Source organism: Podarcis melisellensis (assembly GCF_964234715.1).
Source record: "Podarcis melisellensis genome assembly, chromosome: 14".
NCBI classification, from domain to species: Eukaryota; Metazoa; Chordata; class Lepidosauria; order Squamata; family Lacertidae; genus Podarcis; species Podarcis melisellensis.
Window position 1 is genome coordinate 2,589,799 of NC_138546.1, and position 14,995 is coordinate 2,604,793.

Genomic DNA, 14,995 nt, shown 5'->3' on the forward strand with positions numbered 1-14,995 from the left:
AATGGGGATGGGGAGGTAGGTTAAATTCACATGTCCAACCTCCTGAATCCCATCAAATAAATGGTATCTGCCTTGTTGCCTCTTGAATATAGTAGCTGAGGGGGACCAGGTGTCCCCCCCCAAAAAAAAAATCTGGGCACTGGTTATTCTACTGAGACTTTCCAGAGAGACCCTTCTCACTGTCTCTTCAGGAATTTTTAAGTGGCAGACAACATGCAAAAGGCCTCTTCTGTATTGGCCCCCACCACCTAAGAAATATGTATGGCTCCTTCATTGCTTTCATTTAGACAGCCAGTTAAACTTTTATTTTAAATCAGGCTTCTGTGCCCTCCTAGATGTTTTGACTACTATATGTGTCAGGGAACTGACATCTAAAGCGCCGGAGGCGCAAAGGCTCACTGAGGGTGAGAGAGCAGTAGCAGCGGAAGAGGGAACCAGTAGAGGGCGAGCAAGAACTCCAAGGGAAAGTGAGTCGGAGGGATGGCTCAGAGACGCTTCAAGCGAGACCAGTGGGGAGGTCTCAGGACCTCCTATAGGGACACCCACACCTCGACGGAAACTGTCACGCCGAGAGGCCAGACGACGTGTTTCCGTTAAGGAGCTTTTATGTTGGAAACGTTTCCGAAAGCAGCCACTTTCGGATTCTACTAGTGATTGACGCAGCCATGCTGGAGGGGCTCCGTCACAGGCAGAGGTTTGAAAGCCTGATCAAACTCTGAGGGACTTGCATTTTACGCACAAGCAGCTCATCGTCCCATCACAGCAATCCGAAAGTCTCCGAAAGCCAGCTTGTGCAGGGAGAAGCATCATGAGCAATCCAGCCGGAACCGGGGAAGCAGGAGCAGCTGGAGGAGGTCCAAGCCTGGAAGAAAGGTACAGGGCGTTGGAGATCCAGTTGGCGCTGCAAACGGCGAGGCTTGAGGAGAGGAGGGCTCAGGATGCAGAAAAGGGAAAGGAGAAAACCACCCCGCTCGCCAGAAAGGTGCCAGGATTGGTGCAGAAATTCGGGGGGGATCCCAGGAACTATCATGCCTTTAGAACAGAGATGCAATACGCTCTAAACTTGCAGTTTGATGACTTCCCCGATGAGGAATCGCGAGTGGCGTATGTGATTGGCCATCTCGAATCCGGGGCGAAAGATTGGGTTAGACCCCTGATGGCAGCGAATAATGAGATCTTAAAGGACACGAGGAAGTTTTTTCGTGACATGGACTTGATGTTTTCCAGCGATATTGAGCAGGGGGTGGTGCGAAGGCAGTTAATGGCTTGCCAGCAAGGAAGCAGATCTGTCCGTGAGTACTGGACTGAATTTACCATGTTGATTCACAAATTGGGGTGGGACCTATCGGCGGAGCCCATCCAAATGCTTTTCGAAGAGGGGCTTTCTTCAACCGTCAAAGATGAGCTTTCCCGGGGCCCCAGGGCAGAGTCTATGGACCAGTTAACCAAATCTGCGCTGGCCATAGGAGCGCGCCAGGAGGCGAGGGCTATGGAAAAGCGGGAAGGGAAAGGAGACCGTTGGAGGGAGTTCCGCATTCCAGACATTCCAGAGCCACCTTTCCCGCCGGCAGAGCCGATGGAAGTTGGAACAGCGCGGGCGCGCGCAGTTTCAAATCCCAGTGAAGGGCGGAAAAAGGAGGGAAAGAGCGCCAAGAGATGTTATCTCTGCCAACAGCCAGGGCACTTTGCCAGAGTTTGCCCACAAAGAAAGGAATGGCAAGGGATGGCAGGAGCTGTTGGGGGAAAGGAAGAGGAAGGCAAGGAGCAAGTAAAAGCCAACGCCTGGCTGCCACCGTTGGGGCACAGCAGCCAGGCCAAAGAGCAATGAAAGTGCCCATGCCAGAACCCCCCAGACCCGCTTTAGTGATAGAGGTGTTACTAGAACTGCCAAACGGACACCCACTAAAGATCAAGGCGCTTTTGGATTCAGGCAGCTCCTGTAATTTCATGAGTAAGGAGTTTGCAGCTGAGCACCAGATACAGACTATCCCTTTAAGTAACCCCTTGCAGGTGACTACGATTGACGGCAGAGAGCTGTTGGGGGGAGAAGTTAGCCAACAGACTGTCCCGATGATAATGAGAGTGGCAAGGCACACCGAACAGATAGCGTTTAATGTGGCCATCCTGGGAGGAGCGCCCATCATTTTGGGGATGAGCTGGCTGGCGCTACACGATCCGCTAGTGGGCTGGCATCAGAGGGTGGTCTCCTTTGGGTCAGCGCATTGCCTAGAACACTGCAAGGAGGGGAAGGTTTCGGGAGGAGACAGAGTCACCCTAGCGGGGATGGAAGTGATGGACAAAGGGAAGGTGCCCCCGCAATACGCAGATCTGAGCAACGTATTCAGCGAAAGGGAAGCAGACAAACTGCCACCGCATAGACCCTTTGACTGTCAAATCAACCTACTCCCAGGGGCCCAACTCCCAGTAGGCAAGCTGTACGCCATGTCAGACAGGGAGATGCAGGAGCTGAGGGAGTTCATTGACAAAAACTTGAAGCGAGGTTTCATCAGAGAGTCCCGAGCGGTGGGGGGCAGCCCAGTGTTCTTTGTGGACAAAAAGAACACAGACAAACCGAGACTGGTGTGTGACTTCAGGGCCCTCAATGCAGTGTCGGAGCCCCTGGCTTTCCCTATGCCCCGAATTGATGACATTTTGACCAGAGTAAGGAAGGGAAAGATTTTTACAAAACTGGACCTGCGGGGGGCGTACAATCTGATACGCATAAGGAAGGGAGATGAATGGAAGACCACCATGTTTACCCCGTTGGGAGCCTTTGAATACCTCGTTATGCCCTTCGGTCTACAAGGGGGCTCCGCGTGTTTTCAAGCTTTTATAAACCACGTTCTGGGACCTTTGCTCTACAAGAATTGTGTGGCCTTTTTAGACGACGTGTTGGTGTATTCGGAAAATGAGGAACAGCATGTGAGGGACGTTCGAGAAGTGTTGGGCAGGCTGCAAGCCAACCAGCTGTGGGTGAAACTGGAGAAGTGCCAGTTTCATACCAAGGAGGTGGAATTCCTGGGGTACCGCTTGTCAGACAAGGGATTGGCCATGGATCCAGGCAAGGTCCAAGCGGTACTGGAATGGAAGACACCGAAGACCAAGAAGGACGTGCAAAGATTCTTGGGATTTGGGAACTTTTATCGGAAGTTCATCAAGAACTTTGCCCACTTGACGGCGCCCATCACCGACTGTCTCAGCAGCAAGAAGAAATTTGTTTGGACGGCAGAGGCGGATCGAGCCTTTGAAGAACTGAAAAGGGCTTTCGCCTCGGAAGAACAACTTCTGCATGTGGATTTACGAAAACCCATGAGAGTGGAAACAGATGCATCCGACCGGGCGGTAGGGGCGGTCCTTCTTCAACCGGGGGGGAGTGCGTCGGAGTGGAGACCGTGTGCCTTCTTCTCGCGGAAGCTGAATAAGTCCGAGAGGAATTACACGGTGTATGACAGGGAACTACTTGCCATTCACGAAGCATTCCGGAGGTGGAGACATTTATTAATTGGGGCACAACACAAGGTGCAAGTGTGCACCGACCACAAAAATTTAGAGTATTGGAGAACAGCTCGAGTGCTCAACCAACGACAAGTGAGATGGGCACAGGAATTCTCCAAATTTAACTTTGAGATTTGTTATGTGCCAGGCCCAGAAAACGTCAGGGCGGACGCGCTCTCACGCAAACCAGAATATTGGGAAGGGGAGGGGGTGATCGAAGAGAGACATGTCATCCCGGAGGACCGCTGGGTGTGTGGGGCGGCGATGGTGGGGCAACGAGAACTGGTGGAGGAAACGGAAAATGATGAATATGCCCAGGATAAGCTCAGAGGTCTCAGGGGGGAGGGCGAGAGCCCCGGAGGTTTTGAGGAAAGAAATGGGGCATTGTATTACAAAGGGGCACTGTATATACCCGAAGGTGAATTGAGGGGGAGAGTACTCAAGCAGTTGCATGATAGCCCCACGGCGGGACATTTTGGGCAACACAAGACCATGTGGTTGGTTACCAGGGAATTTTGGTGGCCTAAGGTGAGGGAAGATGTAAGGGAGTATGTAAGAGGGTGTGACCAATGTCAGCGAGCCAAAGGGGAAAGAAGGGCGCCAGCAGGGTTATTAGAACCTTTACCCACACCAGAACGGCCTTGGGAAGCGATATCAATAGATTTTATGACGGATCTGCCAAGGTCCAAGGGGAAAACAGTCATCATGGTAGTAGTAGACCTGTTAACTAAGATGTGCCACTTTGTAGCATGCTCACATGCAGTCACAGCGGAAGAAACGGCGAAGTTGTTTGTGGAACATATCTTTAGGTTGCACGGGGCTCCCTCGAGGGTGATCTCAGATCGAGGCAAACAATTTACTTCCAGGTTCTGGAGGAAGCTCATGAGCTTGTTACACGTGGAAGTCAATTTTTCAACTGCCCGGCACCCTGAAACCAACGGGCAGGCGGAAAGGGCAAATGGCATTCTTCAACAATATCTTAGGTGTTATGTCAATGACAGAGAGAACGATTGGGTCGAAAAGTTGGCGTTGGCAGAATTTGCCTACAATAATGCGGAGAATGTGTCCACAGGGATGAGTCCCTTTTTGGCTAATTACGGGTGTCACCCCAGGGCATTTCCAGGGGAAGGAGGGGAGAGATGGAGCGTCCCAGCGGCTGAACATTTTGTAGAAGAGATGGAAGCCATCCATCAGCAGCTCCAGCTCAACTTAGAAAGGGCTAAGGCACAATATAAGAAGCAGGCAGACAAGAACAGAAGGGAAGGTGAAACCATAAGGGTGGGGGATCAAGTGTGATTGTCAACCCAAGGGTTGCCGTTCAAAGGGGGTTGTAAGAAACTGAGGCCCAGAAGATTGGGACCCTTTGAGGTGATTCAGCAGGTCAACCCGGTAGCTTTCAAACTCCGATTACCCAATCACATGAAATTGCACCCAGTGTTCCACAGGTCCTTACTGTCACCATACAGGGGAGGAGGTGAAGGGGAGCACGTCAGGGGACCAGCCTTGGAAGAGAGGGAACGCCGCAACCATGTAGCGGAAATCCTCGATTCCAGGTGGAAGGGAAATCAGGTGGAGTATTTAGTGGCGTGGGAAGGGGAACCGGAGTCAGAAAACACCTGGGTAAGTGCGCAGGAAGTCAATGACGAGGTTTTAACAGACACGTTCCATCAAAGGTTCCCGAGGAAACCTCAGCCGATAGCAAGGTTTAGGAGGGAGTATTTCGGCACCACCGATGAGGAAGAGGAAATGGAAGGGTTCGCGGAGTCGGAGTTGGAAGAGGGAGTGGACTCTGATGACGAAGAGTACCTAGAGAGTAGGAACAGCAACAAGTGGAAGGAAGTGTTCGCGACGTCGGAAGATGAGGGAGGTTCTTTCAAGGGTTTTACCTCCTCACCGCCAGTAGGAGAGGAGACGGGAGGGGGTGAAGGGGGCCCTGGAGGGGAGGTGGATGTCAGGGAACTGACATCTAAAGCGCCGGAGGCGCAAAGGCTCACTGAGGGTGAGAGAGCAGTAGCAGCGGAAGAGGGAACCAGTAGAGGGCGAGCAAGAACTCCAAGGGAAAGTGAGTCGGAGGGATGGCTCAGAGACGCTTCAAGCGAGATCAGTGGGGAGGTCTCAGGACCTCCTATAGGGACACCCACACCTCGACGGAAACTGTCACGCCGAGAGGCCAGACGACGTGTTTCCGTTAAGGAGCTTTTATGTTGGAAACGTTTCCGAAAGCAGCCACTTTCGGATTCTACTAGTGATTGACGCAGCCATGCTGGAGGGGCTCCGTCACAGGCAGAGGTTTGAAAGCCTGATCAAACTCTGAGGGACTTGCATTTTACGCACAAGCAGCTCATCGTCCCATCACAATATGTTTTGTTACTGTTGTCACATTATTGCTTGTTTCACTGTAACTTTTTCTATTGTAGTGTGTGAAATGACCTTCAGTTTGAATGCCCTTCAGTTTCACTTATCTTGAAAATACATTTTCAGAAAGAGGAGAGCACAGAAAGTGTTGCTGCTTAATTCTCTTGATAGTTCTTTGTGTGTGGTTTTAGGGAGGGGTCAGCTGTCTTGGTCAGCTTCTAATGTCAGTGTTGAATCAGAACCCCATTCCATAGATCCTTGCATGCTGCAGCAGGCTACATACAACTTTGTAAGAAAATCACCACCCATTTGCTTGTGAAACAAAAGATTGGTGTTAAGCAAGGAAACCAAGAGGTAGGGTAAGTTCAGAAGGGAAAGGCAAGTTCCAAATGTTGAGAGAAGCATTACCCAATGGATAACTGAAATCACACTCACTAATAGGAAAGGGCTGTTGCTTATTATTATTATTATTATTATTATTATTATTATTATTTCATTTATTTACTATATAGTAAATCTATATATTACATGTGGAAATTAAGACTTCTGATAATGGAGAGCCAAAACATTAGTTTCCAATGGTGATAACTATTTATTGTTTCTGACAAAAGTTTTTCTCCCACATAGATAAGAAGTTAACATATATTAACTTCACTTGCCATTGCACAGAGCATGAGTTATCAGATTCAGATTATGGTAGATGAAGACCCAAAGAACTACAGGACTAGTTTCCACAATTGCGCAGCAAACTGCTGTTGAAACAGAGAGATGTTTCAAAAGTAGTTTGTAACATGACATGGGTTTCTGATGCTCAAAGAAAGGAAAAACATTCAAAAGTCCCTCTGAGTATATACTTTCACTGAAAGATCTTAGCCTCTTTCTGTAGACCAGCAGCATACTCATATGTACAAGTATCTATTGTATCATGTAACAATATATATAAACCATCTTTCACAGCAAAGTAATCCCGGGGCAGGTTTCAAGAGTATTTAAACAATATCACAAAGCAAACCATAAAATACTAATAAACATTAGTATAAACGATTACAGTAAAAGTAACAAAGGAACAGACAAAGACCTCAACCAGTTAAAAGCAACACCTAAATAAGTTTCAAAGCCAGGGGCACCACTACACAAAAGCCTGTCTCTTGTCATGGCACAGCAGGCCACACCCATCAGTGGGACAAAAACCAATGCGTCCTCTGCCAATCTCAGGATCTAGGCTGGTCTCGTTAATATTTATTTATTAAATATACTTTTGCCCTTCACCTGAATATCCCAAAGCCCATCGCGCACACACACACAATCTATCTTGTGAACAACAATTCACCTAAAACCACAGTACATTACTCACAATATAATCTCAATAAAGATGATATGGCAACAGAAAGCACATAAAACACAGTCACAGTCATCGTTATACTTCACTATATCCAAAGTTCTAGGTAAAGGCACTCCAACAAGTACCTGGGTTCCAGGTAATTTGGGGTTTTGTAAGACAACCCTAATGCCTTAAACATGTCCCAGTAACAAATACAGGCAGCCAGTGCAGATCCCACAGGATGGATGTTATATAAGCTTAAGCACCTGAACAGCATTCCGCCCCAGCTGCAGTTTCTGTTCCATCTTCAAGGATAGCCCTAGGTAGAGTGTATCACAGTCATTGAGATATGAGGTTACCAGAGTGTGTATTACTGTGGCAAGTTTGGTCTAGGAATAGCAGTAGCCAAAGAACAGCTGGCTGAGGGAAGCAGGCCAAGAGAAAAATATATAACCACCTTAAATGTATATAATTATCCACTTACTTTCAATTATTGACCTTAGAACCAATATTACAGCATGCCATTATATTATTTCCACTACTAACAATAATCATATTTTATATAGCAAGAGTTTACATTTTGTTTCACTTATTTTTATCTGATGCAAAGGGATAGTCACAAAATGCTCCTGACCAACTAATCAATCAATTTGAAGCATCAATAGAAACTCCAGACATCTCATTTTCAAGATAAGCTTTGATCAAAGTATATCTTTTCTAAAATATGCATTTCTAATTTAAAAAATGTTTTAAATGATGAGATACAAATAAATGCAGAGGACAGCGAAATTTCATCCCTTACAATTTAAACCTCAAGTTAAGTTCATCACACTAAAAAAGAAAGCACTCCTCTATAAATCAATATAATTTTCAAAGGGTTGCAGAAGTCATCCTTCATAACAAGGCCACAGATACTTTCTTCTTATTTCCTGCAGTGAAGTGTTCATACTTCAGTGAGTCATTTGAACATCAGTCACAATGTAGCACACAATTGAATCTCCACTCCTTAGAGCTTTTAGGTCAGTTTTGTTCTACTAGCAATCATACACACACTTCTATAACTGGGGTTTACTTCTGAGCAATGATGCTATTAATTGCATTACACCTTGAACATTGCCAAAGTGTTCATAGAAGACATAGGAAACAGCTTATACCAAGTTGGACTTACTAGCTTGTCTACACTGACTGGCAGTGGCTCCCCAAGGTTTCAGACACACTTCCCTGAGAGTAAGTCTCATAGAGCTCAGTGGAACTTCTTTCTATGAAGACATGCATAAGTCATGAATAGCAGCCTTAACTTTCTTCACAATGAGTAATTTATTTTTCCAGTCCATAACGTTCCTAATTGAACACTGTAAATGACAGTGAAATAGTAAATACACTTCTCATAAAACTACAGAAGACCTCAAAAGTTAGATGTGAATGTCTTCTGTAAGATCAATAATGCCTTTGGCTCTTAGGCATGGTCAAGCATTTAAGTTGAATGGGGCTTACTTCTAATTAAGTGCTCACAGGCATGCAGTCTTAATATTTGCACTAAATGCAGTCACAAACCTTTCATTATGATATTACCTGACATACAAATATACATACTTTCCGATGCAAGATGAAGGTTACTTTCACCATTCATCCACAGAAAACAATATTTCTTTAAAAGGTCACTTTAATTGATTGAGGCATATGCATGTAAAACTGGCTTCACTGCAGACTTCAGGAAATCCAATTTAAATAGCTGTTCAAATATTTGTCTTGAAAAAGGTCAAAATTATATTTAGCCAAAAAGTATACAAAGTAGGGGGAGGAAATGTGTAGTTTAACTTGCTGAAAGATTACAAGAGGTTTGGTATAAACATAACACTATTCTGCAGAGATTTCCAGGCCCTGGTTGTCAAACAGTTCAGGAAAAGGAGGGACTGGGAGCATACACAATGGGCCGGAAGAGGCAGCCTGATGCGGCTGGAGGCAATTAGTAAGGAGCGTTTTATACCAGAATTAAAACTTCATCCTGAAGTAGTAAACGCTGACAAGGCATGGCTGGAAGAACACGCTTAGTTGCGTAGCCCCTCCTCTTACCGCTCGAGCGAACGCCGAGCTGCTCCTCCCTAAGTAATTCTACAACTCCCCAGAAACTGGGAGGAGGCGAGGGAAAGATATTCTGAAAACTTCTCTGGGCTGCCTTAAAGTCAAGCTTGAGGAATACTCTCATTACCAGAGGCAAAAAAAACCCCAACCCCAAACACCATTTACTTCTTATTAATTCTTTCGGTTGCAAAGGGGCATGCAGCATCGTGGTCAGCCATGTAAATGCTAGCAGGAAGGAAAAAACAACCTTCAGCCTTTGCCTTGTTTCCATTCTTTGTTTCTTTAAAGGATCTCATAGGGGGGAAATGGACCACCTCGTGTGAGGTGGGGGGGGATATATAACCAAGAAATCGCTCTGCTTATGACAAGGAAATGCTTGGGCAGATCCAACGCCCTCTTTCCCCGGCATGAGTAACTTCCACATGCTTCTCACTAACTCAGCCCCACGAGAGACCAGCAGGGTGCCCAACAGACCGCTCCAGCCCAGCTTGACAAACAACCACCAACAGCACACGCGCCGAAAGTGAAAGCAGCGCTTGTTCATCAGGTCACTCTGCATAACCAACTGCAATACGCGGAGCCCACGTTGCAATATATTATGTTTTTCACTCCGGCGAAACATTTGGAATTTGCAGAGATCTGGCTATTAAAATGCACACGCGCTCGCGCGCACACTCACACTGACAATTATTCTACCCAAAGTGCCTGGCACTGGATCTCTGAAGCCTGTTGTTCCTTTCCTCTGCTATATGACCCCATCGTTCGACTATAAAGGTCCTTGATGTGGAAATGTGGAGACACGAATCAATCGCACCGTTTGTCTGTGTTAAATCCATGTTGTTGGCAACCTGAATGAACAGCGCTCAAACATACAATGGTACTGTATTCATTTTCTCTCTCTATTTTTTTAAAGCACGCCTGATTTAGCCTTAGCTGGCAGATTTATGGGCCCTCCTTTCTCTTGACAGCTTAGCTCAATGTATTTCATATATGCACACACACACACACTCATCCAAAAAGTTAACTCTTCCATTGCCTGGAAGTATTGAATTGCAGATTCATCCCCAAACAGTTAAAGGGGGAAGATTAGCAGAGGCTCAGATAGGATTACACCAATGGTGGGGTGGAGGGAAGTGGGGAGGGAAAGGGATATCGTGGGAGAAAAGATGCCAAGACACATCCTATGGCTGTTTATGCCGAGGCAGCCCTTGTGATCCGAAACCCATTGTCGAAGGGAAAGGCTGCAACGAGAGGGCTGTGTCTCTGGTGTGAAAAACAGAAAGCCAGGGCTGTATACCTAACCTATCACTCCAGTTCCCCCGAGCAGCGGGATGCCTGGCGTCCTTTTTTGCAAGGGAGGGAGACAAGACTATCCCAATAAGCCCAAAGCGTCTCAAAGCAAGTCTTACCTTGTGCCAGAGCTTGCAACATGTGGAGCTGAAGGAAGAGAAACGCCCACCATCCCCGGCAGAAGAAGAAGCAGAAGTTTAACTTTATCATCACTCGATCTCGCCACCTATTCCTCGGCGGAGCAAGGTTCCCAGCCCCCCTTCTCCGGATCACTATTTGCTCCACACGATCCGAGGAGGGCCCGCCACCAAAGCTCACTCCGTCCCCCAGAGAGGCCATGTTCTGGCGGGGGGGCTTCCCGCTGCGGCCATCCCGAAGTTTTGGGGGGACCCGAGCCCCCGCCGGGAAGGAGCCGTGATCTCCCTGGCTCGCGCCCACTTTGCATAGAAACCCCAGGCGAAAGCATTCCCTGTGCATGACTGCCTTGCAATCGCCGCCCCAATCGATGTGTCTCGTGGAGGAACTGATTGCACCAAAACAAGCAGGCAGAAATGCAAAACACATGTTCCTCTGGACTCCTCCGATGCCTTCACCACACACACAAACAGAAAGAGAGAGTGAGTGTGTGTGTGTATTAAGTTTACTGGCGTCAATATCTCAACAGATCGAGGTTCTTCATCACATCCCTAGCAAAAAGCAAAAGCCATCAGAGCACGGCGGGAGGAAGAGAGCGGTCCAGCTCCGCCAGGCACCGGCAGACAATCCAGAGCACCTTCCATAGCCACCAAGATGACGGAAACTGCCCGCCCCCCTGATGCTGAAGAAGCGTGGCTACGGTTTCTGCGCCGCCGTCCCTCTTCTTCCTCCCCTCCTCCTCCTCCTCTCCAGAGCAAAGACCCTGCGCTCCCGAAGTTCTAAATTCTCGGGCAAGTCCTTCAATCTCGAGCGAGGCGGGGAGGAAAAGCGATCGTGGGATTCAAAGAGTCACTCCAGCCCCGCTCCAGTCAAAGGACAAAAGTGGGGAAGCCCCACGCTGACAGGTTGGGCTGGGTCCCCATGAACCTTCCCTTCTCCGCCTTGCAGAGCCACGGGGATGTTCTTGCGCAGCCGATTTCCTTCATCCCTCCATCCCTCTCCGGAGTTGCAGTCGCGGCGTGTCCCCCCCTTTGGACAGCAGTCGCCAAGGCTCGTAAGATCCCCAGCCGAGCAGGTAAACTGAGCCCGCGCCTGGCTGCGCTGCTCTTTCCAGCTCGATTTGCAACCAGTTACACGCCAGGGGGAGGCGGGAGCGGAGGGGGGGGTGTCTCTCTCTTGAACTCTCCAGCGAAGGTGGGGGGAATCTGATCAGGTTTCCCTCGCAGGAGACAGGAGGAGGTTGCTGGGAGAGAGGGAGAGACGGGGAGAGGAAGCAACAGCTCACCTCCAAGGAGGCTTCCTTCTCCTTCTCCTTCTTCTTCTCCTCCTCCTCCTCCTCCCCACTTCTGGGTCAACTGCGGAGACAGCCCAAGGCAGAAGCCCCCCCCCAGCCGAGCAGGGAAGGAGACCCACGGAAGCAGCAGCAGCAGCAGCAACAACAACAAGGTGAAATCCTCCGCTTGGCTGGCCACCCCCGGCGTCCCTCGTTGCACAAGCCCGCAGGGATCTTCCTGTGCTCGCTCGCTCGCGCTCTCTTACGCAGAAGCTGTAAACACAAGGAAGGGAGAGGAGAGCCGTTCAGAGAGCGAGGACGGAAGGCGACACCGCGACACCCCCAGCGCCAGCAGACCCGGGTTCAAAAGTGCTTCGAAGATCCATCCCGTTCCCAACTGGGACCATCGCCACGAGATGGATGCTTAACCCTTTCGGGACTGCCTGCAACGCTTCTTTCTTTCTGGGACTTGCCCGGGGGGAGGGGGGAGTTGCACAAATATCAGGTGGGGCACCGAAACAATATTGGGGGGGGGGAGAGATTTGTGCACATTGGTGGCTACGTCCCACTTCGGCCAAGGCAGCGATCCTAAGCACATGCTTGACCTGCGTGCAAACCCCAGGAATCTGAAAGGGGGCTTGCTTGCTGCTGAGCAAGCAGGCTTGGTGTAGGGGTTTTTTTAGTCTACACATCTCTTCTCTGCCCCCCCCCCCAATATTGAGTGAGATCTGCTCCCAGGTCCATTGATTTCAGTGTGTGTGGTATGTGAAACACCCACCCCCCAATAACTTTTTCAGCCCCTTTTGTCTACAGTGCAGTCCTAAGCAGCTTCACTCAAAAGCAAACCCCACAGACTAGACCCATAGATGGGCGTCTGGATTAGACCCATAGAAACCAGACCCCAAATGGGTCTCACTTCCAAGTGTATTGTTTCAACCCCCAGTTTCTGTTTCTCTCACCCCTGCAGTCTGCACACTTAACTTTTCCGTCCATCACTCTCCACCCCTGAAATCCACCCTTAGTTATCTATTTAATAAAATTCAGATACTCTTTGGCTGTAGAAAAAACAACAACCCTCAAAGCAGTTTACAAAAAAAAGATCAAATAAAATTATCACTGAAATGTATCATTATTCTTCACCCCACCCATCACTCCTCCTCTTCTCTGTAAGTTTTACCCAGCTTTCCTATTGTTCTCTGTCTGGCCTGCATTTCCCTCCCACCCAGGGCCGGCCCACACCTGAGGCAAGGTGAGGCGGCAGGATCCACAGGGCAGCAGATCTGGCCTCCAAGGAATTTATCACACACTGCTGCTGCCAATCCATGCACTCCTCAGAGGTCGGATCCACCTCCTCCTCAGCAGCCCCACCGCCACCAATGCCACCTCTACAGCAGCCTCTTGGTGAATAGGAGGCAGTCCTGGTCTTCTCCCACCCTTGTTCCCTTCTGGCTGGGGAGGGCACCATTTTGTGGTTTGCCTCGAGTGCCAAAATGCATTGGACCAGCCCTGCTCCCACCCCTCTCTCAAATGGTCCCCTATTGCCTTATCCTACCTCACAGGGCTCTTGTGAGGATAAGCACAAGAGGTTATCTTTACAATCAAACAGCCTGCAAATTTCGCAAAGCAAATACATGAAACAAATAATAATATATGGACTTTTAAACGGGGGGGGGGTATTGTTTTTGTTTATTCCTACGTTATGTATTTTTGCGTCTTTATATTGTAAACTGCCTTGTGATCCTCTAGGAAAGGGCGGTGTAGAAATTTTCATACCAATAATAATCTTAATAATCAGGGGTTGTTGTTTTTCCCCAGCCGGAACTTGCGGGAATTCAGTACTGCCACCTCTCAGGTGGGCATGTTGCCATTATAAGAGAATAAAGGAGGTGTTTGTGGTGAGTTCTGATACCCCTTTTTCTAGAAAAATAGCACAAATGATAATAAACGAGCCTGGGAGACAAAATAGCCGCCATGCCAGGCTTCCCTGAGGAGGAGAAAGGAAGGCAGGAGTTTGTGCTTGGAAATGGTCCTTGTTGCCTCCTCTGAGAATATTCATGCTCCTGTGAGAACTTTGGTCTTCTTTCTGTCAAGAAGACTGAGAGAAAACTTGTTTCTTTTGAGAACTGGGAGACTGAGAAACCTGCTCCCAGAAGGGGCCTCAGAAAGCCGGCCCACCCATGAGGCAAGCTGACACAACTGCCTCAGGCAGACAAGGCCAGAGGAATCCTACTCCATGAGGGGAGGAAAAACTTCCTCCAAATGTGTCCTGAATTGGGAAGCAGCATGTATTATAATTAATAATAATACTGGCTTAAAATATAGGAATAGGTAACATGGAAATGTCTCTCTTTCCCCCCCTCCTGAGGCGAGGAAAAACTTCCTGAACTGGGAGACAGTATGTCAGTTATGACTAATAATAATAATGGTGGCTAATAAATATAGTATATAAAATAAAAGCCTGTTTCCCCCTCTCATGAGAGAAGCGCTTCCTTCAAATGTGTCCTAAATAGAAGCAGCATGTATGTGTCTGTTATAATTATTACAGATGCACACAACAGCAGCTAATAAATAGGAATATATAAAATAGAAAAACTATCTTCCCCCTCATGAGGGGAGTAAAGCTTCCTTCAATCATGTATTGAACTGGGAGACAGCATGTATGCGTGTCTGGTGTGATTATTTCAGAGACACGCATTAATAATAATGTTAATATAGAAATATTTATACTTTGCTTTTCCCCAAGGGAAGCTTCCTTTAAATGCGTCCTAAATAGGGAGGCAGTGTATATATAACGAAAATATATTTAAAAACAAAACAAAAATCCTTAAATGCAACAATTTGTGCGGGGTGGCATTACATTCGCCGCATACTGTTTACACATCTGTTGTTCTGAATAACAATGACTAAGATAGAGAACCAGAAATCTTAATTTTAAAAATCTTAAAATGCGATGATTTGTGAGGGGCGACTTTACATTCGCCGCATACTCTGTACCTATCTGTTGTTCTGAATAAAAATAGCGGGCGCAGGGAAACCTGCCAAGG

General features: G+C 47.9%; 1 protein-coding gene across 6 annotated transcripts in view; it reads right to left on the bottom strand.

Annotated features, from left to right (window-relative positions):
• The window catches only part of SDK1 (sidekick cell adhesion molecule 1), a 597,718-nt gene that overhangs the window by 582,574 nt on the left and 149 nt on the right, over window positions 1-14,995 (bottom strand). For all 6 annotated transcript variants that reach the window (XM_081889040.1, XM_081889039.1, XM_081889043.1 and 3 more), the window contains exon 2: window positions 10,663-12,224. In XM_081889040.1, coding sequence (XP_081745166.1) covers window positions 10,663-11,107 — 445 coding nt within the window. In that variant the 5' untranslated portion in view covers window positions 11,108-12,224. The remainder of the gene's footprint in view (window positions 1-10,662; window positions 12,225-14,995) is intronic.